The sequence below is a fragment of the Scomber scombrus genome, chromosome 17, assembly GCF_963691925.1.
Source record: "Scomber scombrus chromosome 17, fScoSco1.1, whole genome shotgun sequence".
In the NCBI taxonomy this organism is placed as follows: domain Eukaryota; kingdom Metazoa; phylum Chordata; class Actinopteri; order Scombriformes; family Scombridae; genus Scomber; species Scomber scombrus.
The window spans coordinates 12,803,128-12,830,722 of record NC_084986.1 but is presented as its reverse complement, the minus strand read 5'-3'; the positions used below and the strand labels follow the sequence as shown (position 1 = coordinate 12,830,722).

General features: G+C 38.3%; 2 protein-coding genes across 2 annotated transcripts; one reads left to right on the top strand and one right to left on the bottom strand.

Moving 5' to 3' along the window:
• Window positions 1-6,185: 6,185 nt before the first annotated feature.
• tmem63a (transmembrane protein 63A) lies at window positions 6,186-19,886 on the bottom strand. Its single transcript, XM_062437294.1, has 23 exons — window positions 19,780-19,886; window positions 16,076-16,271; window positions 15,910-15,989; window positions 15,679-15,757; window positions 14,874-14,911; window positions 14,589-14,731; window positions 14,142-14,193; window positions 13,910-14,018; window positions 13,473-13,543; window positions 13,271-13,351; window positions 12,629-12,746; window positions 11,048-11,181; window positions 10,514-10,657; window positions 9,732-9,885; window positions 9,543-9,649; window positions 9,345-9,431; window positions 9,002-9,067; window positions 8,469-8,631; window positions 7,964-8,069; window positions 7,620-7,787; window positions 7,372-7,487; window positions 7,234-7,284; window positions 6,186-6,839 (listed from the first exon to the last, which is right to left on the bottom strand). The coding sequence occupies exons 2-23, from the start codon at window positions 16,244-16,246 to the stop codon at window positions 6,699-6,701; spliced, it is 2,379 nt and encodes a 792-aa protein (XP_062293278.1). The 5' UTR covers window positions 16,247-16,271; window positions 19,780-19,886; the 3' UTR covers window positions 6,186-6,698.
• Window positions 19,887-21,408: 1,522 nt separating this feature from the next.
• LOC133998060 (G-protein coupled receptor family C group 6 member A-like) lies at window positions 21,409-27,129 on the top strand. The gene is made up of 6 exons (XM_062437802.1): window positions 21,409-21,436; window positions 22,516-22,637; window positions 23,641-24,462; window positions 24,973-25,191; window positions 25,689-25,815; window positions 25,973-27,129. The coding sequence occupies exons 1-6, from the start codon at window positions 21,409-21,411 to the stop codon at window positions 27,127-27,129; spliced, it is 2,475 nt and encodes an 824-aa protein (XP_062293786.1).
• Window positions 27,130-27,595: the final 466 nt, after the last annotated feature.

The window sequence follows — 27,595 nt, the reverse complement described above, 5'->3', positions numbered from 1 at the left end:
GTGCGTGGCTGATCTTGTGCTTGGCAATCCTATTTTGATCTCTGTTTTATCACCCATGCCATCATTTTTACCCTCATGTCAGCGCCATCTAAAGACTTTCATTTTCATGATTTGCCACATATTTGGCACTATTTATAGTTGGCACTGAATATTCTGCAATAGCTAGGCAAGGACAACTACACTTGTTTTAGATGCAAGCCCACTTAGCCTTAGCCCTTCTGCATATACCATGACCTGAATGACTGAGAATCTTCACATCCAGCTACTGAACGTATTTACATTCTGAAATTAATTCTCTATGAAGTACTTTTAATTGTTAATGACGGGGGCTGCAATTTCCATGCTTCTAATTGCTTTGAAATGCACAGGGGCAATGATGCAACACCTAATCCATTGTAATGTTATCTCAATGTTATCAGCCTCACTGTTTACTGTTAATACTGCTACTACTGTGTTCAGAGAATGTAACGTGAACAGCATGAGAGGGACATTTGGATTACATGCATGTATCGGTTCCTTTGAATCCCTTGTGTGTGTGAAGGCCATTTGAACATGAGCTGACTTTACCATTAGGCAAGGCAGGTCCCTGGGGCCCCCAACTAAAATGGCCCCAAACAGCTTTAGATTTATTTATACATTTGAATGCATTAGGAGTCCCCACTTGCCTACAGTTTTGAGTACTTTTTTTTTTTTTTTTTTTACCACTGCCAATACCAACACCAAGTGTAAACATAATACAAGACAGAGTTTGACTGGGCCCCCCAAACCACTAAATCCGTCCCTGAATTTAAATCTGCACAGGAATGGTGGATCCTGCCACTAACAGCAAAAACTACAATATAGACTGGTAGTAACTGCAGGATAAAAAATAGTTTGAATGGCAATTGCAGATCAAATACTGACCATTAATAGTGGTCTTTGATTTCATGAGTGTAGGGTTAGAACTTCAAGTTACAATCCACCACCCTGCTGGCTGATTGCAGTCCACCAACAGAAAAAGGAGGGAGAGTGGGGTGACTTTTCTACAGAGTACCCCACACAGAAGAGAATACACACAAGGGACAGCCCACTCACTCACTCACACACACACAGACAAACGCACTTTCCACTTGTTGCTCAGGATGGCACCTCATTAGAGTTGGCAGTCTAGGTGGAAGTTTTGGGTCTGGAAGCAGTAGTTATAACAGAGCGACACACACACATACACAATCCCCGCTCCAACTCTGTTTCCCAATTGGCCCGAAAGGAAGTGAGTTTTACCATCAGTGGTCTGTTTCTGTCCTGGTGCCGCTGCTCTGGGAAACTCACCTCCCGGGCGACCAGCGTTGCCACGGCACTAATCCTGACAGACAAAAGATGGGAGTGCCACAGAGCACGATGCTGCCAGAGACTCTCATTGGTTGGCACAAACCCACGCGATGCCCTGATTGGTCAGTGCCATGTTTATATACAAATTGGAGCAGTCAGAGGTCACATCCATCGATCTTAGTGGTGACATGAAGGAAACCTGACCCCAAAACACACACACACACACGCACACGCACACGCACACGCACACACACACACACACACACACACACACACACACACACACACACACACACACACACACACACACACACACAGTGGCTCTTTCTTAAGTTCATTGGCCTGGGAGTGCAGAATTAAATGAATAGGTGTCTGTGGTATACAAAAGCACAGACAACAACAATACCAAGTATGCACTGAGGGCACTGGGTTCAGTGGGTTGCACACCTACACACAAACATAGTCACAGAGGTTTTGGATTAACATTGGGTGAATATTTTGATCCAGAGAAGGGCGTGCTGTTTAAACAAGTAATACCATACATGCTTAATCAGTGCTGTTTCATTTCACCTGGGGTGGCAACAAACTGCTTAAACCAATAATTATTATAATTTTGTTGGTATTCCTCAAATTTCAAAGTGTGTACTTTCACTTTTAATCCCTCTTCTCTTTATATATTCTGAATGTCTTTAGTATCACTTTCTCCATTTCTGTTTCTGCTTGTCATTACTTTTTCACCAACTGTGCTCTAGATTAGAAATAGACGGATATATCAATCGGGCCAATATTTTGGGGTGATATTAGCTGATAAGTAACAACAAATTCCAGTGCAAAAATGCCAAAGACATGTTTCTAGATAATTAAGAAACAGTGTTTACATTGTTTTTTCCCCCCACAGAGCAATGACATTTATTTTTCGACTGTAAAATGTCCTCGTTAGTACATATCCCAATCACAATTTACCTTATTTTGTGGAATTTCCAGATAATCTTCTATCAATGTCCAATATATTTCCTGGAAATAATGATTTCATTTGATACTAATTATAGAGAAACAAGACTTTGGTACATTTCAAATTCATTTAAAATGATCTTTAGTCAGTGCACAGCAGATTAGCTGAACATGCAAAAATATAAAATATAAAATGTGTCTACGGGCAAGCAGTTATATCAACACATATGCAGAATAGTGTTCAATAATAAATGAAGATTGAATAAATATTCTCTTGGGATTAAATAAAGCTATTCTTTTAAAGTCATTCCCACATTCCCTATAATTTGTACCAAATAACAGAGTTTAATTCCAGGAAACTTCTTGGAAATGGTTAGAAACGTATTAGCAAATTACAGACCAATAAAATAGTCTTAAAAGAATTTAAGGGATCCCAAGGGATCAAAAATGTTTGAAAGTTATGTTTTTATGTGGAAAAATTAATATATCATTGTGATATTTCAGACCATCACTGGTCGGGCTCTACACTAGATAAATAATCGAGGCGGAGACTAAGGATGGAAAATTATATTTTGTAATGTACTAAGAATGAGTGCGGTAGTTTATAGTATCTTACTCAGACCGTGGAAACTGTTATATAATGAATTCTGTGGCTTTTCTATCTAAAATTTCAACAGCCTGCATAACAAACTGGGGGCATAGTGTTTGAAAGACATGCACATTTACAGGCAGTGAGGGTCTAACAAAGGATTGTTGACGTGTACTAGGGACAAAGACGCAGGATATACAGTAACCCTTCTGGTGCTTCTATTTTAAAGGGGACATAACATGCTTTTTGTGATTTTCTGTTATCTTTATACTGTTGTGGTATCAGATGTCCAACAAGTTCCATAACTTGTGGTGAACATGTAAAAATGCTCCCTTAAAGTCAGAAACCCAGGCTTCATTGAATGCATGGTTTACAAAGTTACCTCTTCTTCTTGCTCTTGATGATATCAGATTGTTGGCACATGACCACAAACAGCCGTCCGTTGGCCTTTGTTGCTAAGATTGTTCCATGGGTTGTTTGTATTGCCCACTTGCATTTTTCGGATAGGATTTGGGTTCAAACATGTACAGATGTATTTGAGAAGTTGAAATTTTGAGTAAAGAACGACAAAAAGAAGCAAAATTCTATGACTGTACTGGCTATGACAAGTCTGCCAATGGGTAGTTCCTGGAAGCTGGCCAATCAGAACAGAGTGGGTTCATTGAGAGGATTTTTTTATTTTAACTGTAAAGCATGGCAGTAAAGCCCCCCCTTTTTTCATTTTTCTCACAAGTGAATTGGAAGAATTAAGTTGAATGAGAGGCATAGCACCTTTGTGCAAAGCTAAACATGAGTAATATAAATCCATGTGAACATTTGAGCGAGCTGTTTGAACATGAGATGCTACAAACCACACCCAGTTTGCATGTAACTGGACTAAACTTTAGACTTTCACACACTCATTACGAGAAGCCCAGAACCATGTGGCTCAAAACTGAGCCAGTGAATTAATAGTGTTTAACATTGGGTCAAAGTTTGGTGTGTGGTTTTGGAAAGCTGTACACTGTAGTTCTGGCGGCAGCTGGACAGAGCAGCTTCCCAGGCTCCTACAGCCATAATGAAAAAAGGAGCCAGCAGAAGAAGTTATTCGAGGTAGAGTGTGCATTAAACACTCATTACATACACACAACTCACAGACGATATATCAGGTGTCTGATATCAAACATCTCTTTCTCAGCTCATCCTTGGAGCCGCAGGAGAATGTCTGCAAGTTATTACTGCCCCCGCATCCTGACCCTGCACAGCTTTCTCATGCGACTTTGTTGAGTCTTTTCAAATCTGTCTCCAACTCTTTTTTGCATGGAAGTCATGCAGCATAGGTTTGTTATTATTAGATTTGCATTAAAAAACAGGCTACAGTGTGGGTTATATGATCAATTTCAGCATACTGCCGATCGTTTACTTAGAACAGTAATCTTTATTGCTTAATCACACACACAATGTAATAATACTTGTGAAAGAGTAAACAAGTGAGAGATTGTTTTGTAATACTTAATCTTTGTCCAACATTAGGGGCAAAGCACAGTCAATAACCCTTGTGCACTCAGCTCCAAATTCATCTCATTCTGAAAAACTGTTTGGAAAAGTGTTTTTCAGAGTCTCTATGTAAACAGTCTTTAAAGTTTGCATACAATAACTCCAAAATACAGTTATTTGTAGTAGCTAGTGTGTGATGAAAGGTGAAGCTGGGTTTTCTTTACTACATGTTCATTTTTATGTATGTAGGTGGTGTGTGTGTGTGTGTGTGTGTGTGTGTGTGTGTGTGTGTGTGTGTAAGGCTGGTAAATGAACGCAAGATGATGAAAAATTGCTGAAAATAACAAAAAGCAGGACTGTTAAAACCTTGTGTTTGTAAGAGATTGAATGAGACACAGAATGATGCTTAACCGTGTGTTTTTTGCATTTTAACACTGAGCAGAATTAAACACTGCACATCTGAATCCCTTCATAAAAAAAGCTTCAGGGATCAATTAACAAATCGTACTCACTATTACAGTGTAGCCAAAACGGACTTTAGAGAACCTCAGAGGCCAAAGACAAATTCGAACGCCAGGGTTAATATGTGCACATCCATACAGATCAAAAAGTGTGTCTATCATTATGTGTTATTTCAGAGACAACTCAGTAGCAACAGTTCCTTATTTTTGTTATTCATTTCAGGAACTATTGTGAGGTTCCATTAAAGCACACTGATCCTCGCCAATAGCTTCACCTTCTTTTCATCACAGCTAATAACCTAGATATTTTGTTAGCTTAGCACTTCATTACCCACATTTAACAAATGTGCTAATCGCTACAGCCCCTTAAAAACCCTTAAATGACAACAGAGGTTTTTCTCAGCTGAGGCAGGTACCATGGTGAGAAAGGGGAAAAGGGCAGGGAGAAGAGGAAGCAAAGGGAACGGGAACAGAAAGAGACACAATAGTGAAAGATCAGGTGAGGAGGTGGAGCTACTGGAACTGTCAGTAAACTGGCTAATACCAATGTCAGAAGATGTTAGAAATCTTTTGAGAAACACTGTGCATTTGTCCCTTTTTCACTTCTTTATGAATATTTCAGAGGTTAAGCTACCCCACCACAGCTCAACAGTGCCCCCCGCTGACAAACAACACTTATAACTGTCAAGTTGTTCCCACTTTTTTGGAATTAAAAACTGCATGTCAGAATGTTTAATATTGAAATTTGTGAAACCACTTATATGTTGACTTTGTCAACATATAAGTGAAGACATTTTATCAGTGTAACTTTGAAAAATCAACTTCCCTCTTACCAACCACTAAGCAGTTTCAAGTTTGCTTTAAAAGGACTTACTACCTTGATTAAAATGCACATTGTAAAAGGCTGCAAAAACAGAACTTAAAAAGTACATAAATACAGATAAACTTTGACCTACTAAACATTCATTCAGTGATGGTAGAACAACATTGTTTTACTCAGAACAATTATAGAAATGATGGCTTGAACCATTATAATATATTAATTAAACAAAATATTAAAAACGTTGGGTTGTAAAACTCCTGCAATACTGATATAAACATTGGTTCTTTTGTCTAATTACAAAAGTAAAAACATTAAACTCTTATTAGTACACAAAACACAGTCATCTTGTCATACAAAAAGTGCAACATTTATAATGGACAGTAGGCTCTTCCCTTGGCAGGTGGCACATGGGAGACCTCTGAACTAGATCAAATTTGCATAAGTACTGAATAAAAAGCTCTTCTTCATCCACATCTTTGGCATCAGTGGCACTGGCTTGATTATTGTGTTCTAGACATATTTACATAATTAGTGTCACTAATGTGCAAGAAATTCATTCCAGCATTATTTTTTACAAACATTATGGCTTCTTCTTAATGTCAAGGCATTTTTTGGTGAATTGGTCCTTATCAAAGAGGTTGTATACAGCAAAAAATAAAAAATGTACTACTTTATAATCTTTATAATAGACAAGACTGAGAGAGAAGACTTTGCAGGTTTCTTATGGATGTGCTACTCTGGTCAAGTGCAAATAATGGTTCAAATATTAATTAAAATGTACCTTTTTTCTCCTGTAGGGTAACTGATCTTGGACATAGTGTCTTACATGATACTTTAACCTCTTATCTTTACAAAAGTGGATAGGTACATATGCTTTGGGATCTATTGCATGGTCTTCTCTCTTTCCATCTGGAGATTTCCTCTAATTAGGACAGGCCATGTCTGACTGAGCAGTAGGGTGGAGGTGAATTCAGACTCTGACATCAATGCTGAAATTATTTTTAAGTACGCATATTTACAATCAGGAATCCAGGGCATTACACATTAAGCTTAAACATTCAACTTTGACTCAGTGTTGAAATACACTGACTCAGCTATCTGACATGCTGCCCTCCATTGGGCTGGAGGCATACTCTGTGCTGTTCCCTGCAGAGCCATAAGACTGCTGGAGTTTACTCGCCTGTGTGGTGCTGGCAGGTGATTTGGGATTAAGCACCCTGGGAAGGTAGACCTGTAAATATCACAGAGTAGACAGATGAGTATGCAAAACAAACAAAAGCGCTATAAAGGTGATTCTTAGTATTCATTTTTGTGCATTCTTTTATCTTTGCTGATATGTTTGACGCAATACTGCATGTAACCAAAGTAGGACTTTGATACAAAAAAATGCAGAGGATTAAAGCTCCCGAAAGTTTATGAGGCAAATTAGGCTGCATCAGATGTTGAACTTGGCACCATGATCTATCAAGACGTCAGCATAGTTAAGATGAGTTAAGTTTATTTATCAGGCCAGCTCTGAATACGTCTAATCTAATAAATAAAGAGCAGATGTATTAAGAACTGGACTGGAAAATGTAATAAATATTAATATGGAATTTGTTATGCAACAAGTACAAACACAGTACCATGGTATTTTCTTCCGATCCCTCAGCTTTGTCCTCATCATCATCTTTCACCTGCAAAAACACACAAGAAATATGAATGCTCAGTGTGCAGGATGACAAATATGGGTACAGCATTTGCAAACGCAAGTAAATGCTAACCTCATAGTTGTGTGGACTGAGGTACTTGAAATGGCCAAAGCAGGTGTAGCTGACACAGATGAAGACAGTGATGGTCAGGACCACCAGGGTGAACAGAGATGTGGCAGCCCAGAAACCTGAAAAACCACATATGCATCCAGACATATCGTTTTTTTCACTTGCTATGATTAAGTACTACGAATTAGTGAATCTGAGGTCAATTTACTGATAATAACTTTTTCCACTTTCAACACATGCATGTATCTAACCTGTTCTGAGGACAGAAAAGAAATAAAGCCATATCAGGCAGATGATTGGTGCTGACAGAGCTTGATTGACAGCTCCCAGATGGACTTGGCGGTCTAGGCGGGCAGGTAGGTAGGCAAAGTACAGGTTGTGTTTGTCCACCAGGTGCTTCAACAACATGTATAAGAGACCTGATGGGGTCAGATACACACAACACAGCCATTAGGAACCCCAACATGGGAGTGACATTTAGGATTATGTTGTGGTATAGCAATGAATTTCAAACATTGAGGCAGAAATAAAATAAACCAGAGAATGATGAGTGTGTTAAAGTGCATGCTTCTATACAACCCTGCTAATTACTCACCAAAAGGCACAATAATAGGACAAATTATGCTGTATGCCATAATGACAGTAAACACACATAAGGTCCATCCATACATGGCTCCATATTCAAACTCATAGGCCTGGTTCTGTAAATAAAAGTACAAAAAAGTCAGGTGAGGATGAGAATAACGCAAATTAAAAAAAACAAATATTCTATTTTCCTTCAACATTTGACTTTACTTTACCGGAAAATTCAGTATAAACCTGCATAGTCTAAGAAAGCATTTCCCAGACCAATGACTGTGGAGAGAGGACATTATAAAAGTGGACTACACTTCCTGTAAAATAGTGTTGTGAAAAGACCCATAAAAAAATCAGAAAAACAGTATCAAAATCCCCCAATTTTTCACAAGTGAACACATCCACATTATTTATTTGCACTATAATATTACTAAATAAACCTTTTATGAATGAGAAGGTCTCCTAGCCAATGAACAAGGACTAGGCCATGGTACTCAGATGCAGCACTCCTATAATGCACAAACCTGTTTAACATATTTTCTTTCTGCGGCAGATCGTGCAAGCGCCATACGAACGGTGTAGAGCAGCAAACCTGGCAACCGCAGCAACTCCATCCCAGAACCCACCAGTCCAGCCGCAATCACGTAATTGACAAAAAATGCACCTTGGTCAGGTAAGAACACACACCTGGTGTAAGGAGGGAAGGAAAAACAAAAAGATAAAATAAACAGACAATAAAGTCAGGCTGCAAATAAGAGCATTTTCCTTTTATTATCTTGTGTTTTTCAGACATTTTCAATCATAACTGTAGAAAAACTCTTTTAAATTAAGTTACAACCAGAAGTGACTGACTGCACCAGTAGTGTGTCAAACATCCCAGCTAAGAGATCTTGTATGAATAGAGTAACTTGAATACAGCTAAATATGCTGTATGATGTGAGTTACTATATGACTAAAACAATAGTGTGAAATCCTCAATAAAAAAAAAATGTATACATTTTTTATTAGAAGCAAACAGAAGAAAAAAGCAAGAAGCCAAAAAAGAAGGGTTACTTACTCAAACCTTAGCTTCCCACCTGAGAGAAACTCTTTATCAAAGAACCAGCGGAAAAACACAGCAAGACTAATGAGGAGAAACCAAAAAGAAAAGATTAGGCGTGGTTCTTCCTGAACTCAGATAGGAAACTGACACTCACTTTTTCATTTATTATTATTACGATCCAGGACTCAAAGTGTTTGCTTTTGGAGAATCAACAGTGAATCAAATGTGAAATGATTGTGCCTCCTCTTTTTATTTTTACAGTGTGTACATTTATAGCTAAATGATTACTATATTAAAACAATGAATCTAAATTCTGGCTAAACTGCTGGAAAATAAAACTTAAAGTAACACAAATTACCTGGTGAGTCCGAGAGAGGGGAGGATGAGCACCATGAAGAGCAGGAAGAAGTACAGCTTACGCATCATGCTCAGCTGCTCGCTGGACCTGAGACACAGACGGTACTGGATCAAAATATTTCCCTCTGATCACAGAAACCATTCATTGCACTACCAATATGTATGTGTATGTGTGTGTGTGTGTGTGTTTTTGTCATACCGGGTCCAGTGTGCCTCTCCTAGAGTAGAATAGTAGACTATGGTAGGCAGCAATGCAGAAAAGATCCACAGCATGAGAGTAGGGAAGAACTGACTGATGATAGGACTCTAGGATGGAAAAATACAATTACTCTGTAGGTGGATAGCCCTGAAAATAAAATTGTGACATGTCTGCATGTATTATTCTTACATTGAGATAGTGGATGGGCTTAGTAACGTTGAACTTGTCAATGGTGTTGAGAATGATGGTAGGAGTTGTTAGGAAGGTGAGCAGGAAGAAGAGAAGGGAGTTGAGCATGATGTAGCGCATGTACCAAGGAAAACCCTGCACTGACAGATTGTCCCTGCAGGATGTGGAAAACAGAAGAAAAAGAAGCAACGGGCAAGTTATATACAAAGCAAGGATTTTCATTCCAACATTTTTTTGTTTTTCTTAAGGTTAAACATTTGACATTATCTGCAGTAACTTACAGTAAGTAAGCACATACATTGTCTTATTCAAGGACACTATGCAAGGTTCACACTAGTGGTCGGACAAATAATCAATTTTGCTGTGTGTATTGAAGTATGACCTCTTGCGATTTCTTGTCACTACTTTGAGTCATACGGTTGAAATCAGTGTCATAATATTACTAAGAATAGTTTCATGGTTTCAATACATATAACAATATGGCAAATGTATGCAAAGTCACATAAAACCATCAAACTGGCGCTCAACAGAAAATAAATGTGTTTCACTGTTCTGCATTACATCAGACACATACAAAATTTAAATAACTAAATTTCTTCAATTTAATTTTTATTAGAATCATTCATTTGAGGAAAATAATTTAGAAAAAACACCATATGACTCCACTAAAAGTCAATTAATGATGATATTGAATTATTGGCCAGACATTCTGGCACCAGTACTATAAATACAAAATGATCTACATGGAGCATTTACGATTCCTTATTGATGAATATCCTTACCAGAACACATTTTTGGGATGTGGTGCAAAGCTGACTGTCCACTTCTTCACTTTCAGAGCTGCACTATTGGAGGAAGGCTGCGGCTCCCTCCCACAGCAGCAGCTCCTGCCACCACACTGGAGTGCATTGAAGTCTTTCAAAATGCTGACGTGAGTTAAAAAAAATACTGTTAGTGATGCATATTAATAAGCTTTCAACAACAACAACAACAACAGCTGCCCAAATTTCATCTTCCTGTAAAAAATAATGTGGTGACTACAAACTCAAGAGATCACTCTTGTGATCAGGCTGAAAAACAGAAATGAGCATTGTCAGCATACTTAATGCTGCTTCTAGGCTGCCAGACACGTCCCACATAACTTCTCATGGCAGGGAAAACTGGCAGACACTGAATGCCAAACAATCACTTCTTGTTGATAGGATGAGCACATTTCCACATTAAAAAACATAAATCAGGCACAGCTAAAACCGTCACAAGAACTGGTTACATTGCTATTGGACTATAATGTATCATAACTTCAAATTAGTACTCACTAGTTGGCCATTGCCTCTGTCTGCAAGGTGACGAAGGCGATCCCCAGGGGGCGCTGTGGCACCAATTCTACCTGCTGCCTCACCTCTTCCAGCAAGTTTTTCTCTTTGTTGCTGTAGTGCTCTATGGCATCAACCTGGAAATATATTGGGGTAAAACCTAATTTATACTGCAGTTGAGTGATTCAAAATAAATAAAAGATCCAAGGAGCCTTGGTAGTTCAGTGGTTACAGTGCCACGTAATGATAGCGTCCCTGGTTCAATTCAGGCCAGGGACCTATGCTGCAGGTCATTCCCTTCTCTCTCTCTCTCCCTGTTTCCTGTCAGCCTCTCCACCACCTACTAGCTAAAATAAAGGCAAAAAGCCCCAAAACAAATCTTTAATTAAAAAAAAAGAAGATCCTAGACATCAAGAGACACAGATAAGGTACATACGATAAAAATGGCAATAAAAAGATACACTTAAAACAAGCCATAACAATAAAATGATGAAACCAAAGAGCAACTAAAAACTGCTAAAATGATAAAACAAATGATTCAACTAAAACAAGAGCAACTGGAAGTAAAATAGGATTAAACTAAAAATGTAAAATGTCCTTACGATAAAAATGAGGTAAGCTTTAAATTGTTCTGCATATTATTTTAAGTTGTTGGTGCACCTACAACATAATCCAGTCATTTGAATCTGTTTAATAAGGCCAAGGTGATATAAGAGGGTAAAAAAACAGTAAGGGCATAATACATAATAAATAAATAACACCTAGTGTCTATCACTCCTTACAGAGAGGGAGAGCATACAGCTCACAATGATGAGTATCATTGTGAGCTGATGGGGGAGCTGATAGGGAGCATCTACTGTAAGGACTCTCTCTAATGAGTTGCAGCTAAAGCACGCATGTATAAAATGTCACCCTGATTCAGGACTAATAAAAATCACATTTAAAACACAAGTATAAAACACTGTATGTTTTTACTGTGAACTATGTTCTACTGAACTTTTTTGGGCGGGCCTAAAACTGCTGCACCATGATGGATAGTGGTTACTATCATTTATTGTGTATTTTATATAGGAGTTTAATATGAACCTTGTTAACTCAGAGGCTGTTCAGTTGGGCAGTGCATTCAGCGCTTTCAGTGGACATGCTCCTAGTATTTCCGAGAAGAGAATACTGCTTATTTTTCCATGATTTTGAAACCTAACTTTATAAACTTGCTGATCATTCAAATTTAGTTAGTAATACAAATAAATAAATAAGTGGAGTGGTTAATAATGCTTTTAAAAATTTTTTTTTTTTAGGTTTTGTTGGCATAGACGCCTTTATTTAGCAGTAGACCGACAGGAAACATGGGAGAAAGAGAGGGGGGTGTGACATGCAGCAAAGGACCTCCGATTGGGATTTGAACCGGGTCGGCTGCGTATATGGCATGCGCTCTAACCACTCGACCACCTGCGCGCCATGCATTTTTTTTTGGTGTGACGAACTAACACATATGTATTATCGCTTTACACAGAGTTAAAAGATGAAAACCACAAACATCCAGACACCTTACATGAAACTGTCAAATCATCTGCTCCATCTCACCTTCTCACAGTTGGAGCAGCAACAGAGATGGCTGCACAGCTGGAGGTTAATCATTTCACGCTGACCTGTTTTGTCAAAGGCACGTTCATAGTAGCGCAGGTTCTTACCAGCTCGTATCCTGGGATGAAACACACAAGATGCTTTAACTTGGTAAAAATTATAGGCTGAAGTGTTCTTGTAATGTATTTTAAGAAAAACTTTAATTCAGTGTATACACTATCTGTGGCGTCTTTTGCCTTGTTTCTTTCTGCTGCTTCATACTGAAGTTGAAATGTATTTGTACAGCACAATCTCATAAAAAAGCAGCCCAAAGATTTATAATGTGACAAAAGTGTGATAAAACAATGCAATATTAATTGATCTGTTGACCAAATGGGGGTAAAATCACTTCACAACAAGGTGCTCTTACATTATCTGACACACTTAACAGACATGGAGCTACTTTGTGGAGCTTTAACGGAAGCTAAATTTGAATATTACATAGTGTGCATCAAATATCAGATATCAACAATGAACTGTGCTCAACTGCTGGCTCCACAGGACGTGAACTGTAGATATGACTTTGTAGCGATGCCCTCTTGCATTACTGTCACAGAGGGCAACTATCACATGATGTTTTATCTACAGTTACTGATTTCTTACCTTTCCTTATCAAGGTGCATGAGCTTGGCCACATCATAGCTCAGGGTGACAGCACACACTTGGCAGGAAGGGTACGCCTCTCTATTTAAAACCAGATTTGACATTGAAGAACGGAAATATTATAATAGTGCCATTTAAAGTGCAGTTCATCAAGACCAAAATTCAGCTTTACAAAATCTAAACAACAATTCAGTCTTCTCACGTAAAATGGGTCTTTACATCCTCCTCTGATGCTGTTTTGGGGACTGAACATACAAACAAGGTGGTTCTTGCCTACAAACAGAAAACCAGAATGATAGATTAGAGTCAGGTCCCAGCACAAGTACTGCTCAGCATCTAGTTAATGTTGTTAAGCTTTGTAACCTGGTTCGTCGTCATATGTTTAGCTCCTATTAGACAGGTGCAACCCAGTGGGACAAACAGAAATAGTTAAGTGTTTAAATTAATGCTACATTGAAAATAGGTAACTGCCATTCGAACCAAGTATGGATGCCAATCACTTTCCTAACATGTAATAAGAACTATCTATCTATCTATCTATCTATCTATCTATCTATCTATCTATCTATCTATCTATCTATCTATCTATCTATCTATCTATCTATATATGGGTCTAGTCTCATATAGTAAGCGACTCACTGTCTCTCTGCGCACGCCTTTCATTTGTGATGTGTGACGTCTCAGCAGAACAACTGTCAGGGTCAGGTAAACGACTGCAAGCACTGTGTGCAGCCACAACAGGTTGTTGCTAGAACCCAAAATGATAAACATCAGTGAGCATTTTATCATTTCAAACCACGATAATCAGGAAAACAAATTTCTGTTTATACATCTAAGCATTTTATATTTTATAATCCTATACAGTAGTTACTCCTTTTGAAGATTCCCAACAGTTGTCCTTCCGAAGCTCCACGGATCATTGTCTGATGGAGATAAACAGAATTTAAATTGAAAATAAAGAAAAATCGGTAGATACAAAAACATGAACAGAACAGAAATGGTTTAAATGACCACTTGCACAAAATCACTCATGAGAAAAAAAAAAGAAAAAAAAAAAAAAAAATCACACTTTGGAGACAAGTCACTGATTATGAAGTGGACAGTGGCGCTCCTCGGGTTTTTGATTGCTTGATTCATATTTGAAGCCGTCATAAAGTACACATTAAATGAAAACCTGACCAATAATCTGTACATGAAATAGTCCTGAAAGGTGCAGGGTAGCTGTAATTTTACACAATGAATTGACTGCTCAACCTGTGTAATGGTTAACTGTAATCACTGTAAGGCACAATCTCTTGTAGAATAATACAAAACCCACTCAGCAGGTCTCCCGTAAGGTTGACAGGCAGTATGATTGAGAGGGACGCGATGGTAATGACCAACAGCAAGACAATGAGATGACGCTGGAAGGACAGGTAGTGAACGGCGTCCATGCCACATTTGGCTTTTATTTTTTCATCACTGCAACACACACACACACACACATATTAAAATAAACATCATGTATCTTTTATGACAAAAGATGGCTGAGACACAAGCTGAGAAATATTTGACCAGTACAGGGCAACAACACACATAAACAAACTAGGATTGAGTCACTTACTCCATTCTGAGGATGTACGGCAGCCAAGAACAGAAGCCCTACACAAAAAGAGACATTTTAAGCACTATGATATACAAATATTTTGCTATGTTCTTGATGATGTATGCTGGCCTCCCAAAATCCTCTTTAGATTAAGCACATTAGTATATGTCAAATCAGTGAGACGAAAGTGATTTTAAAGCCCAGTCAAGTATTCAATTATTAGGCCAAAGTCCAATTAATAACTGGACTTGAATCTATTGATGTTAAAACATCACTGTTAATAGTGCATAATAATTTGTGTCTAAATTGTTTTTTACACAAAAAACAAAGTTAAGTTAAGTTATATCTCCTCCTTCTCCCTCATTAAAAATATCCGATACTTGTGAAATATCTTTGAATATGAAATATGAAAAAGTCAGTATGTTTACAGGAAGCTACAAGTTTCCACATCACATTTGTGTAAATTAAATACTGGACCAGGATTGGCTCCAAACTAGTTGTGATGTCACAAATCATGCTCATAAGACCACCCATTAAATTCAGATTTCTGATGAACACAGAGAAACACTTTTCAACTTCAGCAGATCAATGTAAAAGCAGACCTCTAATGTCAAACATCCAATTAAAGTAACAGGATGATACACATTTTTGACCAGAGGGAACTAAAATATAAAGCAAATTTTAAAACAATTGTGACGGGATATATGCAGTATAATTGTACAGTGCTGCTATTCTTTTTTTGCTTTGCTTACTGATACTTCAGTTTCAGCAGCATCAATAATTTTAGTGCTGAAACCAAAGACAAACATTTTATTTGACATACCATTTCATACTCAGGGTCATCCACGTTGGATTTGACAGATGACATGTGTCCATAGCGACGATGCGTTGACTCAGTGAACCTGAAACACAAAGTCCAGTGTCAAGGACTCAATCAAAATGATTAAACAATTATGTGGGAAAACAAGGAATAATCAATAAATTAACTACTCCATTAGGTTTATTTATTCTGGTAGGTGGCCTAAGGTAATGCCACCATCACTGAAGAACTGACCCTTCTTTGTCTGCAAACAGCGCTAGACGTCCATAGTCCCAGAACTTCCTCCTTATAATGGAGAAGAGAAGCACCAACACCTGTAACAAGAAACGCAGATAAATAAGACACAATAGTTTAACTTTTTACCTTTACTTTAATCAGAATCACATCACATGCCACATACCAGAAAGACGCAGAAGTTGATCAATAGCACAACTGGCACTCCTCCAAAAGGGACTCCGTTCAGGACAGTGCTCTGTGTGGAGCTGAAGCAGCTACTGTTGTCGATGAAGCCATGGGAAGAGCTACCATTACTGAACAGCAGGGGCCACTGCTCCCACCACGTAGACGACATCACTGGAAAGGAGCCAGCGGTTTGTCTGTGGACATTACCAACAGGAACTTAAACCAGGAACTCATTCCAAGCATGGCTCCTACAGCTACACTGTGATAACGCTTGTGAGTGTCAAAACAAATATGTAAGTTCAACAACAGTACATTCGTCTTCCAGTTTACCTGATTGCTGGCTTTGCTAACAGTCCCTGTGCATCACGTTTGTATCACAGCCAATGCCGCAGCCAGGATTTTTCAAATACCGAGGTCAAAAATAAGACCACAACTTAATGAAGTGTAATGTAATCCATGATGTATTTATACCACTTTCTTGCTGTGCATTTCTCAGTCATGGTCACTCTTGTGGTCCAGTTCTTTCTTATCACTTCCAATTTTGCAATTTAAATCAATTCCTATTTCAGTATTCTACAACTTCCATGGTTGTATATTTAAAAAATTATAACTGAAATATGTTATTTTCTTTGTTTGTTCTTAAAATGTGGAATGATGCAGGCCTGCTGGGAAAGGGAGAAAAGGGCTCATCCAATGAATGAACAGTTTGCAAAATCGGGTCAAGTCCAATTCACAAAAGTGGACAACATATTTCTGGCGATTTTCAAGTCGCAGTTCCTATATACTGCAGCGAATATTTTTTCTGGAAGTGAGCACTATATGACTGCGACTTACAAATCTCCAGTAATATGCTGTGTCTATTTGTGAATTTGTGACGAATCTGCTGACGGAAGTGCAACACAGCTGGAGCTGTTTGGTAAGGAAAACAATTAAATTGGAAACAAGTTGGGACATAACACCAGGGCCGGTGGATTTCAAGACCTCACTCCACCGCTGCTATAGCCGACTACTTTAGTTTGGACATGGCAGCGGTATCTGCAAGTACGTGTCACGTGACGGTCCGTTGATACAAGGATAATCGTCTCGTCGGCTATTTTCACTTCACAATGAAACAAAACTTCAAGAAAAAAATACAGAGGACATGACCTCGGTGTCCTCAATGGTGGCTACGGCCATGATCACAGCTAAGCTCTGAAAAATAGTAGAGCTGCAACTTATAATCATTTTCATTACCAATTAATCCTTTGATTATTTTTTAAATTAACTTCATTTAATATGAAGTTGATAAATGGCTAAAATTATTGAAAAATGTGGATCACAGTTTCTCAGAGTCCAAACAGTTTTCAAAATGCTTTTTTTGTCCAACCAACCAACCAAAATCCTTAAAATATTACGGATAAAATAAGATTAGGGCTGCACCTAACAGTTATTTCAATTATTGATGAACATTTAATTCATAAATAAAGTAATTTAGTCTATAAAATATCTGAAAATAGCGAAAAATGTCAGTCACAGCTTTCCAGGGTCCAAGGTGACGTCTTCAGATGTTTTGTTTTGTCAGAACAACACAAAGTTTTGCACTTAATGACACAAAACAGAGCAGGGCAGACATTTTTTCACATTTAGGAAGCTTGAACCAGAGAATGATTGGAGGTTTTGCTTAAGAAAATGACTTTCATTTCATTAATCATTTAATCAAAATAGGTGCTGATGAATTTTCTGTCCTTCAATTAACTGATTAATCAATTAGTTGTTGCACCTTTATATAAAATAGAGAGAATCACACTGTATATGACAATGAAAACAACAAATCCTCGTATTTGAGAGGCTTGGACCATCACATATTTGACATTTTTGCTTGACAAATGATTTGATTATTCATGTCAGAAATACAAGGTAACGCCTACATCAGGGGTATCTGGCCATGTGCCATGGAGTGCAGCATGCCAGCAAACTTATGATCCAGCCAAGCATGACCACAACACATGACCACATTCAACCCTTGGGTTAAGTGTTTTGTTTTTAATGAAAACCTGCAAGATTTTAGAGCTTCATGGCACTCATTAATTGGAGTGCAACTAATGACTAATTTCTTTTTCTGTTAAGATATGGTATCAATTACTTCTTCTATTACCGGTCTCGTTTGTAAAATGCCTCAAATTAGGGAAAGCTGCCTGTCACAATTTCCCTCTTCCTCTTAGAACTGCTTGTTTGTCTGACCAACAGTCCAAAACCCAACGACATTTCATTTCCTATCATGTATGACAAAGAAAAGAAGCAAAACCTGATGTTTGAGAAGCTGGTACCAGAATTTGTTTTGAAAAAAGACAACAACAAAAAAATCAATTATCAAAATAGTTGTTGATTAATCTCCTTTCCATCCACAACTTGTTGCAGCAGTAGTTGCAGTTAAAGCCTATATTCATAATTCCCCATGCTTTAAAAAGGACAGTTCACCCTAAAATCAAAAGTACACATTTTCCCTCTCACTGCTGTTTATCCATGTAGATCATTTTTGCATGAGATATTGACCTTATCTCGAACACAATGGGAGAGGATAGCACTTGGCTTGTGGTGCTTAAAGCAGCAACAAGAAAACCAAGAAAACCCAAAAAAAAACAACATTTGAAAAACTCAACAGTTTCTCTTCCGGGAAATCATGATGTGGTTTATTCTAGATAACCAACAGACCTTGTTGTGAGTAGTTTCATGTAGGAAGGAACTGTTCTCTTTCTACCAAACTACACCCACCAAGTGTCTCACTGTGCAGAATAAAGCATGCATCTACTCATGGTTGGATGTGAATTATGTTGAGCGACCAGGTCATGACTTCTGTAAAGAGACATTGCTGTTGAGTTTTTAAAATCCACTTTTTGGCACTGTGAGCACCACAAGCAGAGTGCCATCCAGCTCCACAGTATTTGAGGGCAGACATCTTCAAAATGTGTCAATTTACACCAAAACTATCTAGATAAATAGTACAACGGGTATGTACGTATTTTTTTTTTAAATTTAAGGTGAAGTGTCCTTTTAACGCACTGGTTGCATGCTGAGAAGCAGACAGCTGCATCATAATTACGCATGTGGATTTTTTTTTTTCATTTTTCTAAGATTGCTCACTGTATTAGTGGATTATAGTCATGCTGAACCGTGACATGGCAGGAGGCAAAACTGGTGTTACTGGTCTCAGCACTGGAGTCCATGTCAAATCTCACACGTCACAGCTCGTTAACAGTGGCCTCGAGCCCCCACCTTGCTTGAAATAGATGAAGCACGCTCTTGACAGTCACGCGGATGCATAATTTTTTTATGATATCACCACCTTGACAAGTTGACCAATACATTAAAGTTAATGAGAAACAAAAATCAGCAGACAGGTTTGTTTTTGTAGTTTAACTGCAGCCATTTCTCAAAGTGGGACTTCAGCAGCTGTTCGCTCTTTTGACACTTGCTGACAAGTAGCTGAGTCATTATTGAACTCAGCCTAAAGTTAAAGACGTGACTAACAGGTTATAGAAGTTTACCATCTCTTATGCCAAACATGCACTGTTAAGTTTCCTAATAACAATGAGGTAAGCAGAAATTTGGCTACAAGTGAAGGTATGTCAACATCCGCCAAAATAACTTTATCAACTGCTCTGAAATACAACTTAAATAGCGCTACCATGCTTACAATAGTGTGTGGTGTGTAGAGGGTCCTACCTGTATGTCCGCTTTTTATCCTGCCGAAAAAGACACTTCTTTTTTACTGTAAATACTCAAAATATAATGAGCGTCGTCTCCACTCCCGTTTCCTTTCTATTTCGCACATGCGCAGACACTACAGTAGTGATGTCTCAAGGAGGATCCTCCCAACTGCAGTCATGTGGCATGATTGCTTTATAGTTGCTCAATAAATAATGATGCTATTTCTTTTTCTTAAAGCCCAAAGCATATTAACTGACTTTATGGGATATAGCATGTCCTATAAAAAATATTCAAGTCAAAGTCTGGGATTCAAAGTCTTAACAGCAAAGTTCAGCTAAGTAGCCTTTCACAAGTAAAAATCACTCCTTGTGCAAAAAAGACGCCTGTTAGAGAATTAGATTGTTAAAGTTATATAATAGGCGATTATATTGGATTAAACATCAGGTCTATTTTTGTATCATTAATGCATGTTCACAAATACAAAAAACAGTGGAAATCTCAATCTGCCTTTGCATGTATAAAAGTGAAAAAATGTGTCTTGCTAAATATGTGAACAAAAACAAGTGCTTAATGCCATTAAGTAAAACAGAAAGATGTATTTCTATTTTTTTGCATTCAGTGGGTCCCCCTCTTTTTCTTTGTATTATTAATGTGTGAGAATTTTAATATTGCAGCATTGCATTAAGGTAGAGCTAATTTTAACTACTTTTTTTAACTACTATTTATTTAATAAGCAAATGTAATATTTTTGCATATGAAATATGAATCTGCAAAATAAAGTGGACTGGATGGACTTAAAATTGTATGTAAGTAGGCCTACAATACTTGAGTATTACTTTCTATAACTGTTTTTATGTGGTTTAAAGGCTATTCATTTTTAATTATTTTGATCAGTTTGGATCTATAATCAGTGTACTATATAGCATTTGTTGCTTTGTTGTTTTGAAATAGAATACCTTCTAAAGTTAGAGCTCTACTTGTGTTTTGTTAGGGTGAGACAGTCATTGGAGATGAGCCAAAAGGGACAAGCTCAAATATTTCCTGATTTGATTAAAACATGCAGACAGATAGAAAATAACGCCACAGTTTGTTTAAAACAAAGGGGTAGACTTTTTTTACTTCCTTTAGCTCATCATATATGTATTTTTAGCTCCTTGAGGAAACTCTTGCTTTGTGTTCCTGGCAACTGGGTGAGATGTTTCCATGCTGATTCTTTGATACCATCGATCACATCTGCACTAAATGGTCATCAAAGTTTTATTTCCACAAAGTCAACTTGCAGCATTTTCTACATTCCTCATGTCTAACACTAAGTGACACCTCATAAAAAGATGAGGAAAAAGATGAGCTGTATTTCAAGAAAGTCTCAGACAGCTCTGTCATCTATAAATACACTGGAGATACAAGTCTGAAGGCATTTAAAACTGGTGTTTGAGAGGAGACTATGAAATCAGAGATACTTTGAAACAGTAAATGAACAAATGAAGAACATTAAACATTTCTTTAGTTTCTACTTCTTTGCCTCAGTTTTTCTGGGCCAGTTTTTTAGTACCACAGGTGTCAATAATGTCACAGTTCCAGGTGACATTATTATTGGTGGATTGTTCCCAATACACGAAAGCGTGAATGTGAGCATTCAAGAAGATGGCAGTGATACAAGGACCTGTGACAGGTATGTTTTTGCCCTGATGGGGGTTTTATGTGAAGCACACTGAGCAGTAAATGTATGAATGTGTGAGTTAAATTAGGCTGTGTGTGTATAAAATATGTGTGATTGGATCCCACAGGTTCAGTGACGCTCGACTGGTCCAGTCTCTGATAATGGTGCACGCAGTGGAGGAGGTAAATAAGAGAAATGAATTGGGGAACCTCACTCTTGGATTAATGATATTGGACTCCTGCTCGGATGTTACTACTGCCTTGAGAGAAACCCTGTTCTTCATGAAGAGAAACTGTGAGTAGTCTCAGGAATAGAAATGAATTCAATGGATTCAAGAATCAGTCATGATAAACATCCATCAATAACTGTACTTCTTTGGGATTTGGGATTACTGGGATACATAGCACATCAATGTGATGTCTTTACACATAGTTATCATCTCTCTCTGATCATAATTGTCCTAATCATGGCCCCTTCTCCTCCAAAAACAAATTTAACACATATTCATTTTCTTCTTCTGGATGATGCTAGTCATTTAAAAGTCATAACCCATTACTGAAGACCCTGTGTTGTCACCTTTTGAGGAAAAAGGAAAAAATGGTTTCAATGTTAGCTGACATGTCTAAGTTCACTAACACACTAACAGCAACATACATCTCTAACATATACATATGAAAGTTATTTTAACAATATGCTTCTCCATTCTCAAAAACAAAGAAGGTGCACCACATTAATAGTTTCTTAGATATTTGTTGTGCAGTTCTAAATTAAGTATTAAGTAAATATCGAAGTCTTTTCCATTTACAAAGTATCACAACCTGCCGAGATAACTTTCTTTTGCTGATTATGACTACATTTGAATCTTGATGGGACATGCTTTAATACTATAATGTAAAATGGCGACATAATGAAGAGAAAATATTTTTATTTATATTTATTACATTTTTATATATTCTGTATATTTTTTATATAATGTATATTTAAATACAAAGTAATGCATTGATTACTGTCACAGTGGTGATAATAATTGTTTGGGTAAATGCAAATCTTGAAAATAAAGAACATAACAATGTCTATCTATTAAAACCCAGATGCAGATGGACGGTGGGGAACCAAGGAGCCCTCCCCACCTGTGTTGGCTGTTGTCGGTGATTACTACTCAGAGATATCCATAGCAGTTACTAGGCAACTTAACCTGGAGTATATCCCTCAGGTAAGACTGAGGTGACTTGATCATGTCTTGACGAGCTGCTAAATGTTAAATGAAAGATTTCTGCGTTCTCACTAGAAAAGACAACAACAACAATGCAATAGTTTGACTTTTGGAAACACGCTTGCTCACTTTTTTGTTCAGAGTGACATCGCTACCACTCTTGTATCTATCAACTAAATACGAAGCTACTGCTAGCACACAGTTTCTGTAGCTGAGCATGAAGATTCAAAGAAGGTGGAAACAGCTAATCTTACTCTGTCCAAAAAACAAACATAAAAAAACATATTACAGCATATTACACTATTTCTTGACCAGGTACAGGAACTTACTAATTAACTTCCAGGAAATTACTTTGCCCAGTCAAGAAATGAAAGCCACCATGTGTTGTTTTTACACATACTTTTTATGTGTGGGTTAAACAAACGAGATATAGCGAGTTAGAGATGCTGATAGAATTTGGACCTTCGGACAGAGCCACCGGCTGCTTCCCCCTGCGTCTAGACTTTATACCAAGCAAAGCTAAAGATGCCCACACATGAAACCACTTTGTGCTTGCTGTGCCATTGTTTTCCTATGGGGAGAGCGGTATTGCCCAACTATGCAGAAGCGCTACCCTTGGTGTTCAAAATTGGTACTGAGTGCTTCACTTAAAGTTCAAATTATTTCAACTTCAATCTCAGTTGACCTTTCAAAGCGCAACCAATGAGATAACAGTGGTCTGTGACGTAGCATGAAGCAAGACATTTAAGCAGGTGAGGGGGGCACTCTAACTCACAGTGAACAGGGGCACATTTCTGATCATCTAAAGGCAGCTTAACTGGCAGCTGAGACTGGTATCGATTTTCTCATCTAATTCTCAGCACGGAAGTGAATAAGCTTATTTTCCAAATTGTCAAACTATACCTTTAAAAGATATCAAGTAGGCTACATATATTTATACTGAACAAAATGTGTCATGTAGCACTTTCTTTTATGTTACTGGTATTTTGTAACATTTCTACAGATAAGTTATGGTTCAACCTCTGGTCTCCTGAGTGATAAGAACCGTTTTCCAAGCTTTATGAGGACAGTGCCAGAGGACGATCATCAAGCACGCGCCATCATCGAGATTCTCAAAAACCACCAATGGACCTGGGTTGGCGTAGTGACAACTGATGGTGACTACGGCCGCTATGCACTGGAACGCCTCAAGTACTATGCAGCAGAAAACAATATCTGCTTTGCCTTCACCTCTATCATCCCAGATGTTCTGGGTGACAGCAAAGTCAAGGGCCGCATCGAAGCTATAGTTAAAAGCATTACTGAAAATCAAAAAGTCAAGGTCATCGTGTCCTTCGCCAAACCTTACCATATGAAGTATCTTTTTGCCAGTCTTCTCAAAGATCCTCGAGGCAGGGAGAATGTTTGGGTTGCCAGTGATAATTGGTCGGAATCACGATTTGTATTGGGAAATTGGTCTTTAAATGATGTAGGAACAGTCATTGGGATTACATTAAAAACTGGAAACACAACCAACTTTAACCAGTACCTTAGTAATCTCGATGTGAACCCTGACCACCACAAGAACAACTCATTCTTGTATAAGTTTCTTAAGGAACAACAGCAAGAAAATGAAACTAGTTCTAATCATGACCGTGCTCTCAGACTGGTGAAACGCTCGTACCCTGTAGATGCTGATGACACAGCCAATGAGGTACTAATTAAGAGGATATATCCGTATGCTGTGTTCAGTGTTGAGTTGGCAGTCAGAGCTATTGCTCAGGCTGTTGCAGACCTATGCGTCAACAGGGACTGTAAGACGAAGGAAAGATTACAGCCCTTGGAGGTGAATACACACACACACACACACACACACACACACATATGACTTACGGGGCGTTCACACCAAAAGCGTCTGACGCGAATTGAGCAGCAAGTCTACATAGAACATCAATGTAAATGGCGCGATAACACGTGATTTCATATCAGGCAGTGCGAATGAAGCGTCTGAAGCGTCTGAAGCGTCGCGAATAAAGTTGGAAAAATTTAACTTTTCAGGCGACATCGCACCGCGACATCCAATCAGCTGCGAGTTTCTCCCAACGTCACATCCCTGACGCAAGCGCGAATAAAGGGAATGAAGCGAATGAGGCGAAGATCCAAAAATTGATATTTATGATCAAGCGGCGCGATACAAGAGATTCAAGCGATTTTTCCGCGTCAGACACTTTTGGTGTGATCGCAGTTTTAATGTGAAGTAATATGACTTAAAATGAAAGTGATGTCAAAATGAAATTCTTTTTCTTTTTCATCATGATCACAAATTCACAACGTTTTCAACATTTTAATCTTCCAGGTACGAGGAGCCTTAAGGAAGGCAACGTTCCACATGGATGGGCAAAACTATAAATTCGACGACAGGGGTGACCTCAACTCAGGATATGATGTCATCCTGTGGAGGCAGGATGCATCAACCTTCGTGGACGTGCACTACATTGTGGCTAATTATGACATAAGAAACAAGACGCTTAATTTCACCTCACCACAAGCATATCAAGATGTCAATAATGTCACAGTAAGTATTGACCTTCTTCTAAAGACTTAACTGACTCTTTTATCATTTATTTATCACTATTTAATTTCTATTCTATGTATCCTTACTCTCAATAGTCATTCTTCACACAGTTATAGCCATGTTAGTAATGTGAATCCATGCATATGTTACTTGGGCAGTCCACCACTTTAGTCTAAATTAAAATGCCTCAGACACTGTTGGATGGATTGGATGAAATTCTGTACAGACATTAATAGTTGCTGGAGGATAAATGATAGTTACATTAGCAACCCCCTGACTTTTACTCTATGGCCACCACAAGGTCGACTGTGCCTAATTATGGTATAGCCTCAAAGATCCGCTGGCATGGCTGTTGACCCTTAGTTGTGTTTTCAAAGTTAAGCATTTCTACCATTATCATCATCATCGTCATCAGATAAGTTTTCTTTCTCAAAGATTGTATCTTACTTATGAACTCTATTAAGAAAGTGCATGATGAGGATTCTTTCGTTTCTCAGGGAAATGTGACTTCCAGGTGCTCAAAAACCTGTAAACCAGGTTATAGGAAGCAGTCATCTGAGGTTTGGCCAGTTTGCTGCTATGAATGCCACCCCTGCCCTGTGAATCACTTTTCCAACACAACGGGTGTGTATCTGACTTAAGTAAATACTACTGACATTGATGACCCGTATTATGCAATAAAAAAACAAACAATGATGACTCTGCCAAACAAACATATCACTTTGCCATCTATGAGGAATTGTATATCCAACTATAATGAGCATTCTTCCTCTGTTTGCAGATGCCACACAGTGTCAACGGTGTAATACTGATACTCATTACTCCTCCAACGCAAGTGCAATCTGTCACCGCAAGCAAACTGTTTTCCTGAGTTGGCGTGATAGGTATCATATCGTGCTGCTGGCATTTACTGCTCTAGGAGCACTGCTTACCCTTACTGTTGGGATCATCTTCTTAGCACGTTGGAATACCCCTGTTGTGCGTGCAAGTGTCGGCCCCATCTGCATCATCCTCCTCTTCTCTCTCCTCAGCACATTTGTGAGTGTGATATTATTTGGTGGTAAACCCAGTGACTGGCAGTGCCAAGCTCGTCAGGTAATGTTTGGCTTGAGCTTCACCCTATGTATCTCTTGCATCATGGTCAAGTCCTTCAAGATCATCTTGGCCTTTGAGTTTGACCCCAGCATTCAGAGAGTCCTGAAGAAGCTCTACCAGCCCTTCATCATTATTGCACTGTGCATGGTAGGTCAAGTTCTCATTTGTGCCTTGTGGCTTGCACTTAAGCCTCCAAAACCCAAATGGGATTCAATGGAAATGTTACGTCTGCGTTCTTGCAATGAAAAGTCATTTCTTGCATTTGGTGCCATGTTAGGCTATAATGGCATTTTAGCTTTAATCTGTTTTGGCCTTGCTTTCAAGGGTAGAAATCTACCTCGTTGTTACAATGATGCAAAGTTCATCACCTTTAGTATGCTGATTTATTTCATTTGCTGGATCATCTTTGGCCCAGTGTATGCCACTGTCACAGGCAAATACCTTCCAGCAGTAGAGATGGTCGTCATCCTCCTCTCAGCCTACGGCATCCTGTTTTGTCTGTTCTTCACAAAGTGTTACATAATTCTGTTTAAGCAGGAAGCAAACACAGAGAGTGCGTTCCGCCAGGAAGTCAGGAACCATTCCTTGGGTGAAATTCAAGGTTTGAGTGCTCTGAATTTGGTCTCATCTTCATCTAGCTCTGAGGGACTCCAAAACCGTGCTTTAGATCTGGAGTCATCAACGTCCAATCCAATGAAATCAGATCCACCGAAGCCAACCATAAGCTCTAGCCCACAGTCATTCTCCATTTGTCCAGACTCAAACTTACTGCCTACTAGGCTGCAGAATGACCACAATGTCAATACAAGAGATTTAAGGAGGTATTTAAGCATGCCATCATAATACCAAAGTGATTCACAATAGTAAAAAAAAAAAAAAAAAAATCATTACAGTTGTTGCTTAAAAATTACTGAAACAAATAACTGATTTTCCAAATTGTTTCTGATTAATTGTTACTAATGGATTAATTGATTTTTCAATGAATTGTGTCAGCTCTTAATGTCATATTGGAGGTATTTAATGACAAACACCATATATTGCAAAACTACCTCCATCAAATACACAGTGTTGGAGGTGTGTCAAAGGTTGTTCTCACAAGAATCAGTACTTCACTCTCTAATCATTCTGGTACAATTGTGGATTATTATGGATTTGGATATGATTATCTATTTCTCTCTTATGGTTATGTATCCATTTAGATATATGTGTGTCTAGGGACTGAAATCATATCACACAAACCTTAGTCAGGGAAAGGCAAATATAATCTAAACTTCTCTTAAAGTCTGACAATTGCTAATCGTCTATACAC